This window comes from Armigeres subalbatus, chromosome 1 (genome assembly GCF_024139115.2).
Source record: "Armigeres subalbatus isolate Guangzhou_Male chromosome 1, GZ_Asu_2, whole genome shotgun sequence".
Lineage (NCBI taxonomy): Eukaryota > Metazoa > Arthropoda > Insecta > Diptera > Culicidae > Armigeres > Armigeres subalbatus.
Window position 1 is genome coordinate 169127567 of NC_085139.1, and position 25566 is coordinate 169153132.

Consider the following 25566-nt stretch of genomic DNA (forward strand, 5'->3'; position numbering starts at 1 on the left):
AGACGCTTTTTTGTAAAACTCATGCGTACCAAATCATAAGCTTAGGAGAAACGGTCTGCTATAGTGGAGTTCTATCAAATGTACGTTGCTTTCGTTGGTTTTAGCCCCTATGACGATGGACGGAAATACCTGCCGTGTCCCTACTTGTTACATCATTCCCCACTAAAATTACGAAAATTGTATTGGCATTGAAATGGAGATGACAATAACCAATCAAATTTTCGTAGGCCAAACAAGTCGTCTCTGTATCATAACTTTCAATTTTCGGGGTCTTATATGATCATCATTGACCTGAGTCAACTCCATATCTATTTACAGATCAGTTTCCATTACAGATCCTGTCTGCTACTGACCATCAATGACGTGAGTCTCTGGTCTTCAGCGAAAATTTACCCATAATTATACTTAAACGATTGTTCATTGAAGAACGAAAATGTGGGAAGCGTTGGGTTCTCTTCGACAACCTTCTTTGAAGTATGGTGTACCGCTTCAACGCCTTGTTCTTCCAGCTCCTGACGTAATTCCTCTGTACTGTAGCCGATAACATCCCGGCAGTACATGATGAACTTGACTTGATTATAAACAGGGTGGGAGGTGGCTCGAACCGTTGAGCCGTCCTCTAGCTTCTCCATCTTAAGCAGCTTACCAAAATGGCTTTGAATCCTCACCTTGACCGCGTAGGTCCTACCTCCACCTTCAGGGAAGGCCAAGTTGATTTTACCATCTATAAAACGATGAACTTCTTAATCGTGAAGAGTGCCGAAGGGAGGAGTTTCTCCTCGATTCCTTGAAAGCGCAGCACCATGAGGTCTCCATGTTCGTACCTAGGGTCCATAAATACTGGAAGGGTACGTCCAGTATGGCTCCAATTCTCCTGGATGGTAGATGGTTTCGTATTGGGGTTCCACCCACAGAAGGCCGGGCCCCCAAATCTCACTGACATCACTGAGCCCTTACTGTAAGCTTCGAAAAGTATTTTCGTAACAATACAACCAAATATTGAATTGATCAGAAAAGACAACCCCTGGATCTAGTACATCCATACCTTCGGATATGTTACGAGTGCGTGAATTGATATCTCGTCCATGCTTCCGTTTCTCCAACATAACAAATTGGTTTATCGTAGATCGTTTGTTGCCTCGGGCTGAGTATTCATCATAACCGCTCGGGACCGTACAGTTATTACGTAAGGGTACAGTACAGTTACAGTACAGTTTTCAACCAACTTTATTCATGTACGATATCTTCAAAAAAACAAATTATTTGTTGTTTATATGTATCATAGAAAAAGGACAAACTCCTCCGACTCCATAAACTCTTGAGTAATTGAAATACTGTCCCTCGATAAAAATATTAACTTGAGATCAATTGTCCATCAATTCTAAAGCTAAATGTTGGTCCCTAATGATTAGCACAACTGAAGCACGTTAGAATTTATTCCACTCTTGGACTCTACGTTGTATGAAACCATTGCCCATTGATCGACAACGTCTTCAGATCCCACCTCGTTAGCCGTTAGTGCCGCTAGTTGGACGCTAACGTTTTCTAATCATTTTTAAGTTTATTATAATGCTATTATTTTTGGAATATACTTCTGAAAGACCATAACTCTTAATCCTTTAAAACATATTTTGGGTCAGGGTCAGAAAAAGCCACTTTGAAACTTGCAGATCCGAAAAACACTACTTATAGCATTGATAGCCGTTCGTTCAGAATCCGCTAAGACCAATTCAGCCCTGCTTTTCTCTCAGCTATACTTTTCTCCGCTTTCAATCCAACGAAGCATGAAGTGAAATGATTTCATGGCAAATGTCGTGATGTTTTCCTGAAAAATCACAAACGAGTGTTACCATGCATGTGAACTCGATGATTGTTATTTGAGTATGATTTCCGCAACACTGTAAATGATGGCATACGTACGTATTTTGTTTGAGCATAAACACCTGCCGAAAGCACAAAATCTTCTGGTTCCATCCATCGGCTTCAGTGTTTTTTCCCATTCCTGTGCCGAAACAAATTCATGGCTGGTCACTTTTAGAAAAGTTGAAGCAGATAATGGAACCAGCAATTGTATAAACTTGACCTCCATCAAAATTATCCACGGATATCGATTGTCAATTTAGCATATATGCGAAATGTCACAACGAAATAAAAACATTTTTTGAATGGCTGTGGAAAAAATTAAAGTCAAGGAATTTCCGTTACATTATGCAAATTCGATATCGCTGAAGCACTTAACTGAAATTTGGCACACCGTCGTTGTTGTCATCGTCGCCAGTAGGATACGACATTCGAACCGGTTTTCTCTCCACATTCGGCTTGTCGAAAGGTGTTCATTGCATGAATTTTCCACCAGCAAACTGAGACACGGGAACACTTGTGAAGAAACTGGCTGCGAACTTGTGTTGGTATACGTACAGCAGTTTGTTTTTGATGTTTCTTCCTTTTGCGCTCACTTTCTTTAGTCATCGTTTATTCTCCCTGGCGATGGAAGGGATCCAATTGATGGTTGGTAATAACTTTTTTACTCTCTCTACCATCATTATCATCATCATCATCGTCGTTGGCGGCGTAGTAAGCAATGCTCTATGTCTACGATGGTGTGGGTGAGATCGTGGCACGCGTAAACCGGCTTCGGCTTCCATTCGGGTCGTGTGCCATGGATCTAGCCGAAGCTGCATTGGCTATAGTTGCTGAGCTGCTGCTGATTCTCTTTGATATTCCCAGATTATGCCACAAGCGCCGCCGACGTTCGTCGATCATGTCGTTCAACTGCTGCACGCTTCATCGATTCTCAGGCGCTGCGGCTCTCCCGCTCCCGGTTTGTTTCGCATTCGTCCCTCTTTTTTTGGGAAGGTATCCGTTGCCTCTGCTGTGTGAATTCCAAAGAGCTTTATCGCATCTGACAGGTTGAGAAAATCTAGAGCAGAAAATTGTGTTAGAATTTTCCATGCACCGGTGTTCGCTTTTTCATCGTTACTGCATCAGCAGCTTCAGGATCTGTGTGGGGCTGCTCGTTCTTTGTATGCGGTCAGTCGTAATCGATTTTCATGTATGCTCGCGCGTCCTTCGCCACAAGTCATCAACCCACGTTTGATGCCAATTACTTCATCCTGGGAAAAACTAGAACTTGAACTGGATTGCAAGGTAGTAGCCAGGGACAAGGTGGCTAGATTTTAGAAAAATTAAATAACTATTTCCGGGGGACCTTTCGCAGCTCTGTAATAAAATAGTAGGACAAAGAGGAACTAGAGCTGTGCGCCGCCGCGCCGCGCCGCGGCCGCCGACGATTTTTGAGCGCCGCCGCCGCCACCATTTTTGACCGGCGCGCCGCTGCAATTTTTTTGACCGCGCCGCCGGTAAATTTAAGGCGCGCCGATGAAATAATTTGGGCTGGGGGTTCACATACCTCTCTCAATTTGTTAGGAGAAAAATTCTGTTCAAACCCTTATTTTTGAAAATTTTCGGCTGCGCCGCTGAAAAAACATGTCCATTAAACCTCTGTTTTTGTCACTTATTGGGAGAACGTTAAACATATATTATGAAAAACGAATTTTTGTTCATTTTACTTGTTTTTCACTTAATTCAAAGATCTTTGGATTCTCTAAATATGATACATATATTATCAAAGCAATCCAAAGACTCAAATTGTTTTTTTTTATGTCGGGGCAAGAAACCACTACGTCTACTAGTTGTACTTTTGTGTGGTGGAGATGTTATCGCCAAGTGTTTCAGGTCTTTCAAGAATTCCTGTAGTTTAGGCTTTCACGCATAAACTCAAGACAAAATTTTCAAAACGACTTATCTGCTTTTGTCAACAAAGATTCAAACGACGATTTGACGAATCTGATAGCTCTCCCACGCAAACCAACACCATCAACAGGTAGCGGAAACCTTAACCTACCTATTGGTGGTGTTGGTTTGCGTGGGAGAGCTATCAGATTCGTCAAATCGTCGTTAGAATCTTTGTTAGAAAATTTTGTCTTGAGCTAATATATTTCGGCCTTCAGTATGGTACATGCTTCTAGCTGTAAATGGTCAATATTCCTATCGATTCATGAATCAAATTAGACATACCTTCAACATATGTTTCATTCCAGGTAACCCAAGAATTCCCTGAAGTATAGGCCTGAAGGACTATAACGAAAGATTGATTAGTTCCTTTTAGAAATGGAACATGCTCTTAGTAATAATTTTAATCAAATTGGGTATAAATTGAATGCATGTTTCATTCCAAGGAGTTCAAGAGGTCCAAGAATTGGAATACTTGCCTAAAAGTCAATACACGTAAGAAAAAATCTATCAGCTCTTTTTGGATATGGAACATGTTCTTATAAGTAATCATTCTATAGTAATCATTTAAAATAAATTTCATTTGAATGGTCCTTTCCCGTCAAAATTTTTTAATCGTTGTTTCTTTAATTTATTTAAGATCAACTTTCCCAAAGAATCCATTTTTACGCTTCTAACATTTTTTGAAAATTAAAACATAAATACAAAAAATGCTGTTCTCCACATTTGCCCGATTTTGAACCAAAATCAGTTCAATTCTTCAGGCCGATTTATATTTATATTTTTTCCTTAATTTGCTTCTCACACAATAAAAATTTGCTTTGAACATAAAAATTACAACTGGATCAAAAGCTTTCAAATATATCTATCTGCTGAGTTATTAAACGGATATTGGTGTTAAATTCTCTCCGTACGAAACGATCAGAGCAAAACAAAGGTGCGGCACGCGGGCCGCACTGTAATTTAACTTTGACGAATTTTACTAATTTTACTTTTTTTTACTATTAAACACCAATACCCGTTTAATTACCCCCAAGTACTAACCTGTGAGATGAAAGCACATTTTTATTGTGTGACAAGCAAATTAAGGGAAAAAACGCCCAAAATGCTGAGCATCACTGACATACATACATACATAGAGCATAAACCATATTTGAAAAAAAAAGCGCGTATTCAAGGAAAATCTCAGAGGACCTGGAATAATATACCTTTTGAGGGCATATCCAATTTGGTTTTATAAATTACACACATTTTTTTCAAGTTCGTTTATTTGGTAGGCTCAGGCGTGTATAACACTTTACGGAGACACGTTTCTTTAAATTACACACATTGTCGATTTTGAAAAACAGATAACAGCCGTTACGATACACGTGCAGACCTTAAGGCCTAAGCTCCAGGGAATTATTGGATGATCTGAAATGGAAAAATCGTTGAACGCTCATCCAATCCATGGAGTTGCAACTCTATGGAACACAATCAGTTTAAACGATTTATAAAAGATAGCAGCTCTCAAGGAGGCCAAGAAATATACTCCTGGGAATTCTTATATGAACTGGGATGCAATAAATATTAAAGGAATATCCATTTTTATTCTAGGTCCGTAGGGACGAGTCCTTTCTAATAATTCGTGAAAATTGGAGAACGTTACGTTGTGTTTATTATTTTATTTGCTCGAATGAAGCTTAGGAAACGAAAAGATTGTGAGTCATTGTATTTGAATGACAGAGGTCACAATGTCGAGCAGAATCATCACTCTTAGTTGTTTGATCGAACTCAATACAGAAGTCCCCCTATCCCACAACAAAATTTTCTTGCTACGCTACTGAATCACCAGTTGTTTTATAAAGAGATCTGATTTTATTACTGATTGCAAATATTTTGATGTAATGTGCCATCAGATGGTGCGATACGGTGAACCATTTCACATAAAAGAGCTAGACATATTAGCAAAAACTTTTTTACATAACTGGTACCAAACCAGAAAATCCTCCTGGTATCATTTTAAGGAAACTCTTTCTGAAAAAAATCTTCTCTCGGAATTCTGGAAAGTACGCCATCAGCGACTCTTGCTACAGGAATTTTGAGGAACTACTTCTGAAGAATTACCTCTCAAAGAATTTTGAGGAATTACCCCTTTGAGAATTTTGGGAACTTCCTCTATTTCCACCCCCAGGGAATCTGCGAAACGCCTTCTGCAGGAATTCTGGGAAACTCATATTACAAGAATATATGTTTTTTCGTTCCTTAGAAATTATGGAGAATTCCTTCCCAGTAGTTATGAAGATGTACCTTGTTATAAAGTAGTTATGAAGATGTAGAAAATTCCTTCTCCATGAATTCTGGGGAACTGATTTTCATATCTTCTTGGTACTTCCATATCCAAAAATTCTTCCTCAGGAGCTCTAAGGACTTACCACATTAGGAGTTATGGGGAATTATTCCACAAAAAAATAAAGGACTGCAGCCTGCCTTTTCATCTCAACCCAAGTGTTTCTTTTTCTTGAATTCTCTGGTAACAATAATTATGGTATATTCCTGCTTTAGAAAGTTTGGAGAATTTCTCCTTCAGAAACTACAAGAATTCCTTCTACAGAAGTTGTCCGGAATTTTCATTCTTTAATTTTTGGGAATGACGGCTGAATCATGAATTTGGCAGATTGGAACACCTAGTGATGTATTCATCTTGATAATGACAATCCCTTTCGCTTGAATTTTTAAAAATCCCTTCTCCAGAAATTAAGAGGAATTTCTCCTTCAGAAATTTGATATTCTCGTATGTTTCTAGGAGTTTTAGGAATTCCCTTATCCAGAAGTTCTGAGGAATGAATAATACGTGGCTTTGATTTCCTGGATAAGAAACACCTGAAAAAGTTCCAGAAAATTACTGTAGGATTCTCACGGATATCCTGTTGTAGCACTCTCGTCTGAAGCGATTTTTTTCCATTTGAAAATTGCCGTATCGCGGCTTAGTGTTTATTGAGCACTTCCACAGTTATTAATTGAAAGGTCTTTAAGCAGATTTACCATTTATGTATGCCTGTGTCATAAAACTAATACTATTATACTCAGGCATAGGGAAGTACAAAAAAAAACCTACACCGTACCATGCATGGCCTTGCTCTGCAGCCGCCAGGTTAAGGGAGCCATAATTCAAGTTTTTGCTAGTGTTCTAACCAGGAGTTATACACCCTCCTGGATGAACTTTTGAAGAGTTCATGAAGAAAATTCAAGATTAAGACACGAAAAAAGCAAATATTTAACGAAGGTATTTTTCGTCACCCACCGACGAAATGTTTGAACGATAATTTTGAACCGCGCCGATCCGAGCCGCCGCCGCCGCCGCCGAGAGCAACCGCGGCGTGGCGCCGGCTAAGCGGCCGCCGCCATCTGAAAATTGCGTTCACGCCGCCGCCGGCTCAAAGTAAATCGGCGCACAGGTCTAAGAGGAACATGCTGAAGGTGCCCGGGTTAGAGTCTCTTCTTCTTCTTCTTATTGGCATTACATCCCCACACTGGGGGACCGAGCCGCCTCGCAGCTTAGTGTTCATTAAGCACTTCCACAGTTATTAACTGCGAGGTTTCTAAGCCAAGTTACCATTTTTGCATTCGTATATCAACACGATGATACTTTTATGCCCAGGGAAGTCGAGACAATTTCCAATCCGAAAATTGCCTAGACCGGCACCGGGAATCGAACCCAGCCACCCTCAGCATGGACTTGCTTTGTAGCCGCGCGTCTTACCGCACGGCTAAGGAGGGCCCTGGGTTAGAGTCTCGATAAGGTTTAATAAATACCCTGGATTTCCCAGGGCATAAAGTATATCGTATTATAATGTACGTTAGTAAGACTTGCGAACAAAGTCGTAAAATTAGGAGATGGCGATTTTGATTCAGTCCAGTCTACGATGCTTTTTTCTTTTGCCGCACAAGATACACATCACGCAGTTGCAGGCTGAAAAGAGCTTTCAATTGATAACTGTTATTAGAACACCAAGTTGAAATGCAGGGCATGTTTCAGTTGGAATGTAGGGCTATTGAGAAAGATCTGAAACACCGGCGAATGAGTGGTGCCTGTTTACCACTTCTACATTTAATCTCAGTCGGCACGTTTGGCAGTTTATGAAGTGATAAATATTTCGTCTCGCCTTTATTTCGATAAAAATTAATGCCGTAGATCCTGCCCATGTGTTGATGTGAACGATTAAGTATAGTCCAGGTGTGGGAACCCTATTTATGGTGTAGGTGGATGACAGTCAAGAGAAAATAGGAGGACCTTAAATTAGGATGAATTAATTACCAGCTGGTAATAATCTAATTCTCTTCTCTAGAGAACTACAAAAAATAATGAAAAAATGCATAATATAGAAAACATGAACAATATTTTTTTAACCCTACATCCAATTGGGAAAAAAATAATGAAAATTGAAAAGTTAAAAGCAAACGATGGGACTAACATCCCTGTCGAATGCCATTCGTACACAAACAGTACATATTTAATATTTAATATCAATACATAACTATGTACTATTCGAAAGAAGCGTAAAACCCAATCTTCAAAAATTCTCCGTAATCAGTTCACCTAACTTTACGTCTTTCACAGAAATCCGTTCACTTATAGGTATATCGGTAGCGACCGCACATCTCCGAATGGCCAGGATATACCCCCGTTCAGTTGTGGAGTCAAATTTTCAGCATGGATTGAAGCGTGATTTGAAAGCGAAACGGGTTAAAAAGAGGCACCGCGTCATCATCAGCATAGCAAGCAGAATGCTGCTAGGTGGCAGTTGACTCCCCCACCAACCGCTGCTGTACCCAGTCGCAGCAATGTTGGGTAAAAGATGATCTGGGTCAAGTACGGTAGAAGTTCACTGTAACATAGTTTCACTACTCCACTGTCAATATTTGAACTTTTGGCGCTTTTGAAACAAAGATATAATGGGGCTGTGCACTATCGATGATAGTTTTTTTTTCTCTGGTGCTGCTCTTGTGAAGAGATTCAACGAGAGTGTGGGATGAACGAAGGTTTAGGCACCTGATTCGACGAGCCACTGGAACGCCGTTTTTCTGCAACGTGATTTGGAATATTTGAACAGAGCGTCGAAAAGGATGAGCAAGAGCGATGTTCAGATCGGTCTGGATGGGCGGCGAAATTGTCGATGTTTGAACATTGCCTGTTAAAGTGCATTGATTTTCAATGAGTTTGGCAAACATAAAATCAAGCTGGTGTGTTACTATTGCATGAGTTGAGGGTACTGAACGTCGCATTTTGTTTTACATCGTTGTTATATGGAGGTTATATGGTAGAATAAAAATCAAATTTATTATTCTTTTGAGTATTGTTGGAATTCATTTTACCTTTTTACTCCGATTTTTCGGGTTGTTTCTAAATAACCTACTAAAACGATAATTAAAACAAAGAAAACTAAGAAGATAAAAAAGATATAAAAGCTGTCCTAGGAGGTCCTCGGCGAGGGTTTGGAAATGGAGTCACGATGAGCTCCGAAGTAGCTCTCCAGTGTAAAGAGCTGGACGACATTATAGATGCTAATGACCTCATTTTCGCGCTTGGGGTGCAATGTGTTGCACAAGTGTAGCAAACGTCTGTAGTGTAGCAAACGTCTGTTGCACAAGTGTAGCAAAGAGATCAACCTTTCGAAGTACAGGTAGCTTGGTAGAAAAAGATCTAGCGGTAGAGAAACTGAAATTCAGCTAGTCGATATACCCAGTAGGCATATTCCAACCACTTTGCCTGTTTGTGCTAGTCTCGCAACCCCATGCTTTCCTTTGATGACTTTAATGATTTGGCATCGAACCCACGCATTTCTCTATTGCTCATTAGCTATGATGAGCAAGTCTCCAACTTCGATTGGTTTGGTATCTCGAAACCATTTGGTGCGCTAAGTAATTGTGGGCACACCAAACCAGCGACTGTTAGATTTTCTAACAATTCTGTATAAGAACCTACCAAAACCTGTATAAGAACTAAGCATATGCGAAAATGTTAGATTCTTATACAAAAAATGTATGCTTACGAAAAAATATTGTAAGAGAAGGTTTCAAAATTGTAAAGTCTCGTGAAATATTCGTATAAGAATTTAGAATCTATTTCATATACATGTTTTGGTAGGTTCTTATACAGAAAATCTAAGAATCACCGCGGTTGGGTGCAAATCACAATTACCGGTTGGGTGCAAGTTCTCGCGTACCCATTTCGTCCAAAACCTGATACGATTCCAGTGAAGTGAGAAGTAACAAATGAGAAATGAGTAATGTTAAGTTATTGATTAGAAGAGAATAGATGTGATAAGTAAGAAGTGATAAGTGAAATAGCAAGTCGCAATCAATACGAAGCAAGATTATCTCTGAATCTCTGAAGAAGACGGAAAAGGTAGAAGAAGGGAAAGGAAGAAGAATGGAAAGGAAGGTGGAAGAAAGGAGAAAAAAGAAAGAATAAAGAAGAAAGAAGAAAGAAGAAAGAAGAAAGAAGAAAGAAGAAAGAAGAAAGAAGAAAGAAGAAAGAAGAAAGAAGAAAGAAGAAAGAAGAAAGAAGATAGAAGAAAGAAGAAAGTAGGAAAAAGGAAGAGGGAAGTATAGGAGGAAGGAAGAAGGAACGAAGAAGGAAGAAGGAAGAAGGAAGAAGGAAGAAGGAAGGAAGAAGGAAGAAGGAAGGAAGAAGGAAGTATAGGAGGAAGGAAGAAGGAAGGAAGAAAGAAGAAGAAAGAAGGAAGAATGACCACTCGTAAACTGAGGTATTTTTTTATTTAATTATTCGGCCAAACGACCCGTTCGGCCAAACGCCATTCTGTCAATTGGTCTGATACCATTCCAGTTATTGCGCAGACATTCTGTAGCTTGCGTCGGCTCTACTGGTTGTTGTTTACTCAATCACTAGAACTACCCAACAAGAAATGATTGGCCGTCAATGCTTCTTGTGTTGTGCGTCAGAGGCCTGGAATTGATCATACTCTCGGCTAAAATACCATTTAGCTGTATAACATTTTTGTATCGGCGGGCCGCCGTTCAAAATCTGCCAGGCTGTTGCTCCAGCTTTACGACTGGGCGAATTAGAATTACAATCTCCCGGAGAGCACAAATGTAGCATGCGGGGACTACCGATGCTACTGTTGCCATCCATTCAAAAGTTTTACCTGTATCACTTTACGGAAAAAATGGAGCAGCGAATACGTATGTATTCTTGGATGGTAGCTCATCGGTTAAACACGTAGAACAGGCGATTGCGGATGTACTAGGAGTTGACAGAAGGCCTCATTCGCTATGCATTCATTGGACAATTGACACAACAGAATTGGAGATGCTGAATATCTCGGAGCCTGGAAACGTCAAACGCTTCAACCAGACCGCCAGTGTTGAGAAACTCACTCATATGAGTAAAAAATCCTCACTCATTACTCATTTTATTCGTGAGTACTCGCGCGTGAGTTACTCACGAGCTGTGAGTACTCACGCGTGAGTAAACATGGTTTTGTCAATGTTACTTGGTGTGAGTTTAGATCTAAACGCAGTCAGTTGGTGAACCAATCCGGAGAACGCTCTTTCAACTGAAACTGATGTCGGCGCTGCGGACAACGCAATTTTCGATAACTCGTATAAAATTGGTTCAGAAAATTCATATTTATACCAATGCTCGAGGTGGTAGAAGAATTTGTGTACTTGGGCTCACTGGTGACTGCCGAAAATGACACCAGCAGAGAAATTCGGAGACGCATAGTGGCTGGAAATCGTACGTACTTTGGACTCTGCAAGACGCTCCGATCGAATAGAGTTCGCCGCCGTACCAAACTGACAATCTACAAAACGCTCATTAGACCGGTACACAGTGATTTCGCGATGGCAAAAACCCAAAAAATATTTTTTTCTGGTATCACAATTATTTCATATTTCCCGAGTTCTATAATACTTCGAGAATCATCAGAAAAAATTTCAAAAATATTGGATGAAAAATGAGATTACCAGGATCTTTCTAAGTTGAGCTGTTTTGACGTGTTTTTTCTTGTCCCATAGAAAATGTATGGAAATTAATAATAAAATTCAATTTGATTTTTAACTAGGAAGGAAAGGGCTAAAATGGTCGTTCACTATATCATTTTGTAGCATTTTTTGCCTAGTTTTAGGATATCACATTGCCGACTTGCGCAAATCTGCGCTCGGTCGTTGGATTCGATGTTCAGCCGTTTCTATAACTAAGTTTTACTGAAAGGTTCTCATTTGACACCAAAACCTATTTTCCGTTAGAAGTGTTGTGGTATACAAACTCAAATACAATTCGACTCAGCTCGAGTAGTTGCATCGGTCTGATCGTGTATTTTTGGCACATACCCGTGTTTGTAAATGTGTATTTGTGTATGTGTGGGTATGTAGTGGGGTATGTAGTGAAAATTAGCCTGTTTTCGAGCAGTTATGTTAAACCGATCTCGATACAATCACTTTAATTAGAATGTGAACAACAAGTAAGGTTTGGCCACCAATACTTCAATAAGGTGAATGTAAACAGGTTCTGCGTGATGTGCCTGAATAAGTTTTTCATAGGAATATACAAACAAGCATTTATTCTATAAAACGTGTTAAAAATATTAGTTTGTGCAACTAGTTGCAAGAAGATGATTTTTTCAGCACGAGTTGTATGTTTATCCAACGAGGCTTGCCGAGTTGGATAAATACTACAATAGCTGAAAAAATCGAGTTTTGCAACGTGTTACAAACGATGCTGGGTCATTAGGCCGAAGGTCATTAGGCCGAACGGTCATTAGGCCGAATGGTCATTAGGCCGAATAAGAAGTGGGGAGTGAGACGTGAGTGGTGCAAAGTGAGTAAGAAGTAGAACGGAAGAAGTAAGAAAGAAAAAGGAAGAAGCAATAAGGAAGAAGGAAGAAGGAAGACGGTAGAAATAAGGAAGAAAACGAAAGAAAGAAGGAAGAAGAAGGTAGATGGAAAAAAGGAAGAAGGAAGAAGGAAGAAGAAAGAAGGAAGAAAATGGAAGAAAGAAAAAAGAAGAAGGAAGAAAGAAAAAGAAAAAAGGAAGAAGGAAGAATGAAGAAGGAAGAAGGAAAAATAATAAAGGAAGAAGGAAGAATGGAAGAAGGAAAAATTGAGAAGGAAGAAGGAAGAATGAAAGAAGGAAAAATTGAGAAGGAAGAAGCAAGAAGGAAGAAGGAAGAAGGGAAAAGTAAGAAGGATGAGGGAAGAAAGAAAAAGGAAGAAGGAAGAAGGAAAAAGGAAGAAGGAAGAAGGAAAAAGGAAGAAGGAAGAAGGAAAAAGGAAGAAGGAAAAAAGGAGAAGGAAAAAGGAAGAGGAAGAGAAAAAGGAAAGAAAAAGGAAGAAGGAAGTAAGAAGAAGCAATAAGGAAAAAGGAAGAAGAAAGAAGGAAAAAGGAAGACGGTAGAAAGAAGGAAGAAAACGGAAGAAAGAAGGAAGAAGAAGGTAGATGGAAAAAGGAAGAAGGAAGAAGGAAGAAGAAAGAAGGAAGCTGGAAGAAGAAAAATGGAGAAAATGGAAGGAAGAAAAAGAAGAAGGAAGAAAGAAAAAGGAAAAAGGAAGAAGGAAGAATGGAGAAGGAAGAAGAAAGAAGGAAGAAGGAAAAATAATAAAGAAAGAAGGAAGAATGGAAGAAGGAAGAATGGAAGAAGGAAAAATTAAGAAGGAAGAAGGAAAAAGGAAGAAGGATGAGGGAAGAAAGAAAAAGGAAGAAGGAAGAAGGAAAAAGGAAGAAGGAAAAAAGGAGAAGGAAAAAGGAAGAGGAAGAGAAAAAGGAAGAAAGCAGAAGGAAGAATGAAGAAGGAAGAAGGAAGAAGGCAGAAGGGAGAAGGAAGAAGGAGGAAAGAAGAAGGAAGAAGGATGAGGGACGGAGGAAGAAGGAAGGAGGAAGGAGGAAGGAGGAAGGAGGAAGGAGGAAAAAGGAAGAAGGAAGAAGCAAGAAGGATGTAGAAAGAAGGAAGAAGGAAGAAAGAATAAAGATGAAAGAATAAAGAAGAAAAAAGAAAGAAGAAAGAAGAAGGAAAAAGGAAGACGAAAGAAAGAAGGAATAAAACGGATGAAAGAAGAAGGAAGAAGAAAGAAAGGTTAGGAAAGAAGAAAGAAGGAAGAACGAAGAAAGAAAGAAGGGTTGGATAAGAAGACAGAAAAAAGAATAAGAAGAGAGAAGGAAGAAAGAAAAAGGAAGGAAGAAGGAAGAAAGAAGAAGGAAGAAGGAAGAAGGAAAAAGGAAAAAGGAAAAAGGAAAAAGGAAGATGGAAGATGGAAGATGGAAGAAGGAAGAAGGAAGAAGGATGAAGGAAGGAGGAAGAAGGAAGAAGGAGGAAAGGGGAAGAATCAAGAAAAAAGAAGGAAGATGCAAAAAGGGAGAACGAAGAAGAGCTAAGGCGAAGAAAGAACTTCTCATTTTTACTTTTTGCTTCTTTTTGCTAATTCGGCCTAATGGCCATTCGGCCTAATGACCGTTCGGCCTAATGACCTTCGGCCTAATGGTCTGACACCATTAAAAACGCTACTTTTTCAATAACGAAAAATGGGCTTTAATATGATAAACCTGTACCAAATATATACAGTCTAATTTACTTCATAAGATCATTCTTGCCAATAAATCATATTTCTATAGAAGAATTGGGTTCTATTTTATTCTCCCAATTTGCATAGCTCGACAAACAGAGAAGCGATAAATGAATTGTCCTTGGAAAAAAATTGACGTCATGTTTATCTAAGTCACAATGGAATGGGCGTTGTGGAGCAAAATCGATTTTTTTAACTACCCTACTATGCATTATTTCAATCAATCCCTTGAAATTTGTAAAAGTTGTTTCGATTTTTAAGAAGTAGTTTTTCCACTTACCCTGGTGCAATGGGGTAAATTGAAAACCCATATTACCTTGACCTTCAATTGTGATGAGTACACTGATCGAAATAAGAGAAACACCACCAAGTTTTTAATTTATATTTTCTGTTATTATGAACAGATGACGGTAATTTCAGTTCATGGTGTAAGCTCAACTGTTTCACAACTTTCCATTGCATTACATTGATACTAATGTTGACCATTTACACGATAAAGAAAATCACGAAAAAAAAGGTGCGAAATAAAAATTGCCCCACTTTAGTATTTCATCAATATTTGGTAATATTTTAGCATAAATATCTTAAAAATACATGATGGGAAGATCCATTAATTACGTAACGCAAAAATTGGACTTTTTCAACTCCCCCTTCCCCCTATGTCACACTTTTTGTATGAAGCTTCTGAAAATTGTGTATGGATCGTAACACTTCACTCAACCCCCCCTCCCCCCTCTAAGCGTTACGTAATTTGTGGACGTTCCCTAATGTATTTTGAGATGACAGTACGGGTCATTCTCCAGAATTACTTCAAAAAAAATTTTTTTTTTTTGACAGAATATTTTTTCAAAAGTTTTCGGCTCAAAATACGAAAACGAAAACGAAATTTTTGTCAAATTTATGTTTTCGAATCGTTTACCTTTTTATAACACCAACGAGCAAGTATAAACCAATAGTTTTCTCAGGAATGAGGGCCCGGAGAACAGGCGAATCTTTCAAAACTCTCTAGATTTTTCTCTGAAAACATTGTTTTTTGTTAGTTTTAGTCACTACTCACACCAATAAAAGATTTACCTGAAATTTAGAAATTCTCATAATTATCATTACTTTTTCCCAAAGGTTTCGGCTAATTTTGACCTCCAGTCCGTCGGTTGACGGTCGCACGGTCACAAAAATAGTATTGTCATCCACCAAAACCATCAAGAGTAAGCTTATCGACTGAAAGAAGTACATTCATCAATTTGTTTGGGCAGGTAATATGCATCTGAACAAAATTGAGGCTATTATGTTTCTGTCGCCTTATAAAAGAGATCTGGCCGAGCCTTCTGTGATGTGAATGAATTTAATGGTTATTTAATAAGTTAAAATAATTTCGACAATTTCTAAAAAAAAAGTTTAGCGCCCTTAAGGGTTGAATGCAAGTGGTCCACATTAATATCAATGTAATGCACTGAAAAGTTGTGATACAGAATGTTACATTCTTAACTGAAATTACGATTATTTGTTTATAATTTCAATTATTTCTGAAAATGTTTATGTAAAACTTGGTGGTGCTAATTTATATGATAATTTAATTCAAAACTGTTATTGCTCTGAGAAAATTTTATTCAAACATTCTAACATTCAAACATACGGAATAGCTTTCCAAGGAATACCCAAAGGGTAACTTTGCCGAATACCGTTTGACCGATAGTTGAAATTAGTTTCTTTATTAAGTGAAGCGAGAAGTGAATAGTGAACATGAGAACATGAGAAGTCATGATGTGAGTCATGAGTTGAGAAAAATGAGTAATGAGAAGTGATAAATGATTTGTTTGAAGTAAGTAATGGAGACAGAGATATGGAAAGTGAGACGCAAATGGTGAAACGTGAGTTGTGATAGTTTAGAAATGAGAAGTAAGAGAGTGTAGTGAGAAAAACATCAGAAGGGGTGAGAAGTGAGATGATAATTGGAAAGTGAGAAGCGTAATGTCTAGAAGTGAAGGAAGAAGGAGAATAAGAGAAGACAGAAGGGAGAATTAAGAAGGAAGAAGGAAGAAAATAGAAGGAAGAAAATAGCAGAAAGAGGAAGAAGATAGAAGAAAGAGGAAGAAGGAAGTAATATAATGGCAAAAGGGAGAAGTAAAAAGATTAAGAAATAAGGAAAAAATATGAAAGAAGATGAAAGAAGGAAATAAAAGGTGAAGGAAGGAAAATTGAAGAAGGGTAGAGGAAGAAGAAATAAGCTAGAAGAAATAAGAAAGAAATATGAAGGAAGTATGTGATGGAAGTAAAGAACAAAGATGATGATGATGATGATGATGGTCCCGCCACATACCCCTACAAAGGTTTGAGCTAGACGATTTATCTTTAAGATATTTAATTGTAATCAATTTAATCAGATTTTGCAAAACAATAAACGATCCGATTATTTTCACAGATATAAACAACAATACAAATTATCATCGCTTTCCAGCAAAAAATATAAATAAGTAAAAAGAACCGTTGAGTTCTACTGCAGATGTTCGCAAGCATCATCAGTGATACAGCGAGTCCGATACAAATACAAAACTTGTGATACCTCTCGCATGATGCCAAAAGTTTCGTCAGGAAGCGCGTACTCAAACCATTCTCGCTAGTACCAATCAATTTACTGTACAAAGCTCGACAACATTCAAAACTTGTGTTACCTCTCCGTAGATACCAAAAGTTTCGAGAAAATCGCGTTCTATCTGAGAGCTCCCTACTTTTCTGTAGTATCTTTCAAACAGTTTCAAATATTTCAAATTGTAGTGAAAATACAAAAGTCATTTATACCTGTATTACGCGCGCGATTCTCAAACTTTCGTAGACTACACATAAAGAATAAAAAGTTAAAACACATCAACAAATAAAATACCATCATCATCATCGAGGCGAACAATATAGTCTATAAGCGCCCTAATGAAATAACAAATCATTTACATTCGTCCAAACAAAAATATCCGTTATCACAAACTTCGTCAAGATACACAATTAGTCAATAATAAAACTTAAATAAATAGCTGTTTACAAAACAGCTTTCACGTGTGAAATGCAAAGTCTCTTGAACTGTGATAGTGTACTTGCTCGCTTGATGTGCAGGCATCGAATTGAAAACATTTATTCCTTTATAAAACAATGAATTTTGTGAAGCACCATGCAAAAAATAAGGTGTTCTTATTTCTTCCGCGTTTCTAGTATTATATCCATGAATGTCACTTCCTCTTTCAATTCGATTACACAAATATCGTGGCAGCAATCTATTTATTATTTTAAAATGAACACCATAGTCAAATAAACAATTCTCTGCTTCACTGATAACCATTGTAAAGCGTCCAACAAAAAGGAGGAGGAAGTGAATCTATTGCATCTTAAAATCAAACGCATTACTTTATTCTGCAAACGCTGTAACCTCGATATTTGTGTTTCATTAGCTAGAAATAAAATGGAAGCACAAAAGTCCAAGTGAGGAGAGATGATTGACTTGTACAACTGTATTTTACTCGCAACAGTTAATTCGTTTTTTAATCGACATAAAATTCCATACTTCTTGGCTATTTTCTTGATGACATTGTTGATATGAGAATCAAATTTCAATTTATCATCAATAATCACGCCAAGATATTTAATTTCCCGAACGCGATCAAGTGCTTCATCATCAATTTGAACGGAAACATTACCAATGACTCGATTTCGCGAAATTACCATGTATTTAGTTTTGCTTACATTCAATTTCAACTGTTTGTACTTCAACCATCTACTTAAAGAACGCAAATCTGTATTCAAGCGTGAAACTGCATCTTCGATAGTTCTAGCTGCAATGAATAATACGGTGTCATCCGCGAATAGATTTATATTACAAAATCGTAAAACCCGTCCCATGTCATTAATATACATAATAAATAAAACGGGCCCTAATACACTTCCTTGTGGAACACCAAGATTATTTTCCATAGGATTTGAAACACAATCATTAAAAGCAGTCTTTTGAGTTCTGTCAGACAAATAGCTTCTAAACCATTCATATGCAGAACCCGAAATTCCAAAGCGCTTTATTTTTTCCAACAATAACGGTTTCACAAGAATGTCCTTCTCGATATCCCGATTGTTCTTGTATTAGCAAGTTATTACTATTCAAATATGTAACTAACTGGCCTTTGACAACAAGTTCTAATATTTTTTCTAATGTGTGCAACATGTTGATGGGACGAAACTCTTCGGCTTTAATCGTTCCAGCAACTTTTTGAATAGGAATCACAAGAGATTCCTTCCATACCTGCGGCACGTGCCCGGTTCTCAGTGATTCATTTATGAGGTCCAGCAGTTTGTGTCCAATGACATGAAAACAATCTTGTAGAACTCTAGCGTTAACGTTATCAACTCCAGCCGTTTTACCTAATGAAAAGCATATGTTTTTAAGTTCATCAATTGTAATTGGGCGAAAAACACTCGAACCTACATCTACTATTAACCGGCTGTTTAATTTCATCGGGTTCATCAACCAAATCAATAGATTGATTGATTGATAAAACACTATCGATGAAATATCTATTGAAATTACAAGCAATTGTTTGTTCCGACTGTTCTATTGTGCCATTGAAAGTTATGGACCGCGGCTTGGAACAATTGGGTTTTAACAAAGATTTTAAAATTTTCCATAACTCCCTGCTGTTATTCTGATGCTGATCAATTTTCCTCTGAATATATTCACAACGTGTTGTTTTCAACGATTGTGAATATGTGTTCCGCGCGATCTTGTACCTATTCCAATTATTATGACTACGTCTTCGCAAAAATCTCTTGTACAATTTATCTCTTTTGCGTTTGAGACGCAACAGGTCTAAATTGTACCAGCTGTTCGAGTTATTCAAAGATACAAATTTTTCTTCCATTAACAAAGAAGCGGTAGGAAAATGAAAAAAGAAAGAAGGAAAAAAAAGGGGAAAAATGAAGGAAGAAAGAAAAAAGAAGAAGGATTAACGAAGAAGGAAGATAAAAAAAAGAAGAAGGAAAAAACGAAGTTGGAAAAAGAAAAAAGAAAGATGGAGAAAGAAAAAAGGAAGGATGAAAAAGTAGAAGAAGGAATAAGAAACAGAGAAAGAGGTAGAAGGAATAAGGAATAAGAATAATAAGGAAAAATATCATAATTTTCAATTCTTCTTTTTCCCTCCTCACTTCGCACTTCTCACTCTTCACATTTCATTTTTCACTTCTCACTTGTCACTTCACTTCTCACTTCCAATTATGAGATGTGAAAATGTCTCATTCCTCACTTCTCGCTTTACACTTTATGTAATTCTCACTACATACTTTCCATTATAAGCATATATCGTTTCGAAGGCATCTTCACAACTAGGCTTCCTGTTTCGCTTTGCCAAGAAATTCCAGGATGTGTACTGTCTGAAATCACTGTTTTGTGCAACCGTTCGCCCAATCTTGGAGTACTCGTCAGTTGTCTGGGTTCCGTATTACCAAAACGAAGCTCAGCGCATCGAAGCTAACCAGAGAAAATTCGTGCGCTTCGCTCTGCGACATCTAAAGTGGAGAGATCCGCTTGGAGTTTTTGGAGGGACTGAATGCATTCCCAAACTTGTTTTGAAGTGCATGTTGCCGACTTTAGAGCATTCAAAACTGCTTGGCTGTCGGACATATTATGCATATATGTGAGGGTCTGTAATTTCTACGCAAAAATATTACAGAACACTCTAGAATTGCGTGAACTTCCGCTGGGGATAGGGATGGCCAACTTCCCATGGGAATCGATATGTCTATCTCAGGGCCAGTAACTCCTGCTCCCACTTGGTTGTTCAGTTTTGAACCGCCTGTATAAAACGTAATTGATCCTGAGCGAAGTTTCGGTCCTCCATTTAACCATGTATTGCGCCCAGGATCAATTACTTTGAGCAGTCGATTGAAATTGTACTTTTTCTCCATTCAGTCTTCATTGTTTAGTACTAGGGAGTTTATACTGAAGTTTTTTAGAATGCTAAGATGACCCTTAAGGTCACCCCTAAGAGGTTTTTGGATCTTTTGTTCCTTGAAGCACTCTTTTCAGCTTCTAATTGTACAATTTGATGCAGTGGAAGCATGTACAGTAAAGCATTTAGTGCACTTGATGGTGTACTGCTCACTGCACCTGTAATTGAGATGGTCGCTAATCGTTAAAGTCTTTTGAGCTTCATCTGAGCATTTGGCTTACAAAACCTAATAACTTTAGAAGTACTCAATGAACATTAAGCTGCGAGGCAACAATGTTTCAGTGAGGGATGTCATGCCAATAAGAAGAAGACCTGGAGGAATTTCTGAAAGTATTGCTAAAAGACCTTCTGAAAGAAAATTCGGGAGATTTTCAAAAAAAATCTTAGGTGGAGTTTCTTGCGAAGGATTTTCGAAGAAATTCTTTGAGGAATTTTGTAATGAGTCACTGGACGAATTTCCGATGAATTACTTAGGATTACTCCGGAAAATTTAGTTGAAAATTTGTTTCTGGAAAATTAATTAAAAATGAGATAGGAAATCCTAAAGAAATTTTCGGAGAAGTTACTGACAGAAATCCCAAAGGATTTCCAGCAGGAATTTTGAATAAAATTTGTAAAGAAATTTTCGAAGGAATTTCCTCATGAAATAACCAAAAGATTTCTGGAAGAGTTTCTTAATGATTTTCTGAAGAGATTCCCGAATGAATGATTAAAAGATTATCCAGAAGGAATCGCCGAATGTCTAAAAGATTTTTTGGAAAAGTTGCTAAAGAAATCCGGACGAATGGCCGGAAAAGAACTTTCGAAAGACTTCCTTGATGAAGTTGCTTCCGGGAAATTTTGAGGAAATTCAAGGAATTTCTTCTTAGATTTTCCGAAGGGCTTTCTAGAGAAACTTTTGGAAGAGAAACTTTTGCTAAAGCAATTCCAGCAGTATTTCCAAAGAAAATTTGGTAGGATTTCTTCTAAAAAAATTCCGAAAGTATTTTTAATTAAATTTCCGTAAGTATTCCTGAAGGAATTCCGAAGGATTTTCTAAAAGTATTTCTGAAGAAATTCTTTAAAAAAATTGTGAATTTATTATAATTCCTTTTTTGAATTTTGAAAAGAATATCTAGAAGAATATCCAAAGTAATTTATGAATATATCTTCTAAGTAATTTCTTGAGGATTTTCTGAAGAAATCTAGATTGCTTTGTGAATAGGTCGTATGTGCAAAAGAGAGATTCTCTTTGATTACGCTCTCTTTCGCTAATATATCGGCTAGTTTTGCATGTTTTTCTACATTTCCACTTCAGCATGATAGACAAAGCTATTGTCTTTGGATATCTGCCAAGAAATTCGAAGTAAACTTTTGTATAGTTTCGTAATAATCAAAAGAGAATAGATCCAAAGAGAGACTCTCTTTTGCACATACGACCTATTTAATGCCTGGAAAAAAAATCTTGGAGGAATGTCCAAAGAAATTCTTGCAGAAATTTAAGAATGTCGGAAATTCCCTCCGAATTTATTTTGGAAATTCCGTTCGGAAAGAAGAAAGTGATGAAAAGTGATAACTTAGATAAATGAGAAAAAGGTAAAAAAAAGAAGTATTAAGAAATGTGGGAAATAAGAGGGAGGATGAATCATGGACGAAAAATATAGCCAAACATATATATTTTTTTATTTATTCATAGTAAACATCCATAAGTTATCTAATTCTAAAAATCATTATCTTATGCTTTATACCCTTTATCTATATTGCCGTCATACGCATATTTATCTCATGTTGGCTGTCTCATGTTGGCTGTATGCGTATAACGACAGTATACCTAATAGCTAAACTAAACTGAACATCAAATATTTTGAACCACTAAAAAATCAAATCAATCAAAATAATAGAAGTATTGTTTTGGAAATATCTGGAAAACAATTGATTGAAATGCTATCAACTTGCATGTAGAGACACTAAGTGCATATAGTAATAATAATTGTGGAATGAGTCATTTGAATTGGTCAGCATATCAAAAATAAAAACTGCTAACTGCCATAAGACGAGTTAGTACGAGACACTGAAGACGGCCTTACTGTTGAGGTCAAAATACATATCTGAAAAGTTACAAACAAGTGGTGGAATTAAATAAAATAGTAGTAGCTTGTCCCCTGAATAGTGCAGATATTCCACTAAAAAGCTTTTAATAATTTTCTTATGAAAACTACTGTTAATTTGAACAATTTTAACTAGAGTGTAATTTTTTGACTAGTGGGTCAAACATATTCAAACGTAGTATATAACAATTTCCACATATTTGTAGTTCACTGCCAAAATTTCAGCTTAATCGGTCATCGGGGAACAAAGTTACAGCTTGTCAAAGTTGACCATTTTGTATGAAAATCGCCCTCCGCTGCTAGTATTCCAAACACAGGTGTACGTACCCTCCCCTCTTTTTCTCCACTCCTAAAAACATGCCAGGACCTAACAAATGATCCAGCAAAGTTTATTGGACCCAAAGTTATGTAAATAAATCAAAAAAGGGTCATTTAGGAACCTGTTGGAGGTTTTTGCCAACTTTTGTATGGAGTGGAATCACTGTGCGGTAGTCCTCTACGGACACGAGACCTGGACGATGCTCGTGGAGGACCAACGCGCACTTGGAGTTTTCGAAAGGAAAGTGCTGCGTACCATCTATGGTGGGGTGCAGATGGCGGACGGTACGTGGAGGAGGCGAATGAACCACGAATTGCATCAGCTGTTGGGAGAACCATCCATCGTTCACACCGCGAAAATCGGACGACTGCGATGGGCCGGGCACTTAGCCAGAATGTCGGACAGTAACCCGGTGAAAATGGTTCTCGACAACGATCCGACGGGCACAAGAAAGCGAGGTGCGCAGCGGGCAAGGTGGATCGATCAGGTGGAAGATGACTTGCGGACCCTCCGTAGACTGCGTGGTTGGCGACGTGTAGCCATGGACCGAGCCGAATGGAGGAGACTCTTATATACCGCACAGGCCACTTCGGCCTTAGTCTGAATAAATAATAATAATAATAATACCAATGCTCGAGCACATCGGTATCCATCAAAAGTCGGTCGCTTGAACACAAACCATGCAATTTGATTATCAGATCGTCTTCATTGATACCTGACCGTACTGGTTGACTCGATGTTGCTCTACAGTCTTCCTCAACCAGTAAATCCGATTCGGAAAGAGTTGAATGTATAGGCGCACTCGTTGGTTGACTATCATTTTTTCTTTCCATTTCAATCTTTCTCATAGTAATGACTTTATACGTATTGAGTAAATGGTCCTGGATAAAAAATAAAGAAAAAATGGACAAACATGTGAGAGCTGTTTGTAGATTAAAAAAACTTTAACATAAATAGGGTAACGTATCATTTTGGCAGTTCCCCCCATTCCTGTCCGCAATGGTTATTACTCTAGCGCATTACAACCGAATTGCTTGGTTTTTAAAACATGGTTAGTATCTGTAGATACTAGACTGGAGAGTGATGTAAACAAACAAGCCATTTGGTTGGACTGCGGTCGAGTTATTAACCCTGAGGACAGGAATAGGGGATACGATACAAACAATCAATCTCACAGGAGCAAACATAATATATACTTACGATTGCTATGTTTTTCTGCTCACTAGTTAGATAAGGCGTGTCCTTGAAGTTAAACCGTGGATCCATAAAAAGCCCGGCAAGGAATGTTTTGTTTTCGAACAATTTGTCCTTCCGTTTGGATAAATTTTCTATAAGAGCTGACGCAAAACTATTCGTGTGCCTTAGTTTTTGCAGCGCGATGCGAGCTTCTATCCAATAATATCGATACAAATCACCTACTGTTAGTTGTCCTTTTTGTAAGTTTTTCAGAAGCGTGACCATCGGTTTGAATGCTTTACAGAATTCCTCGGCAAATCTAATCAAAGATTTCTCGATGTTGTATTTTGGATCAACAGTTTGTATTTGTTTTTCAAGAAGTACCAATTGCAGGAACGAGTCAACCATAATAGGTGTGGTTCCCCAACGAGTATCACAATCCAGTACCGGCACCGGAGCATTGTGAATTTGGAATATTGGCCGAAAAACTATAGCTTTCGAACGTTTCACTACCTTACGAATTTCTCTTAGATTTGTTTCACAATTCATTTGTTTGATTGAATCTTTGATGACTAAATTCACAGTATGCGCACCGCATCTCATAACTTCAATAGTTGAGCCCGGAGCAAGATGCTCAACCATTTGTTCTTCACGGATGGTGTCAATTTTACCTGTTGAAATATAATACATTATAGCTAAGCGAAAGAAATAAAACAATACAATATTTTACAGTGATCGTTCGACCGCACCCTAACAGTTAGTTCTTCGCTAATTCAGGACTTTGCGATATTGACTATATTATATTGTAAACAAACATAGACCTTTTCAGGTGGCATTGCCGAGACTAATCTTCATAATGATTGCTTTATAACCATTCAAACGCGAAACTGTCATTTTCATAGAAAAATTGTCAGTTGCCAGCAAAATCAGCTGAATTTGAACGTCTCGTAAAAGTGTCTATTGTTTTATCGGTTCCGTAGAGTTTAATGTTTTTTTCTGAAAAACTCATGCCATGTTTTGAAAAGACAAGTGAAATGAGCAACTTGACGGGAAACGTGTTAAAACATGTTATTAATGTCTAATATATCGCTTTTTTATTATTAAAAAAATACAGGAAACATGTCTCACCGAGCTCCTCGTCATATTTTTCCATTTGAGTCAACCCGCTAGCCACATCGTAAAAGCCTCCCCCGTTATGTTCTATAAACTGATCAATCAGTTCGGCTTGCTGCTCCTGAGTTAAAATTTCCGCTGCGTTCAACATGTTGCTACCATTGTCGCTAGATATTGAGTACACTTGAGTTAAATCCAAGTGATAAGCATCAAGAATCAATTTGATTTCATCCACTATATTCAAGGCCGTATGCCGTCCAGACATCTCGATCATTCCTAAACACCACACTTTAATTTTACCGGCATCGATTGCTTGAGCGGCAATGCAGAGGACACTGATAACGGATAACGTTCGCAGCTTCGTTTACCCATTTAACGGCAGATTTTCGATTAACAGCTTGGTTAAGTTTATGCTGGATTCCCTTTGTTAAACGTTGAAAACCGGATCCTTCAAAAAATCTGAACGGAACTCCGTCAAATGACATCATTTCGACACATGCTGTCTTTAGCTCTACTAAATCCATTTGTATAGTGATTT

General features: G+C 37.9%; 1 protein-coding gene across 1 annotated transcript; it reads right to left on the reverse strand.

Annotated features, from left to right (window-relative positions):
• Positions 1–389: 389 nt before the first annotated feature.
• LOC134206744 (uncharacterized) lies at positions 390–25293 on the reverse strand. The gene is made up of 4 exons (XM_062682473.1): positions 25044–25293; positions 23940–24586; positions 23419–23620; positions 390–724 (listed from the first exon to the last, which is right to left on the reverse strand). The coding sequence occupies exons 1-4, from the start codon at positions 25291–25293 to the stop codon at positions 390–392; spliced, it is 1434 nt and encodes a 477-aa protein (XP_062538457.1).
• Positions 25294–25566: the final 273 nt, after the last annotated feature.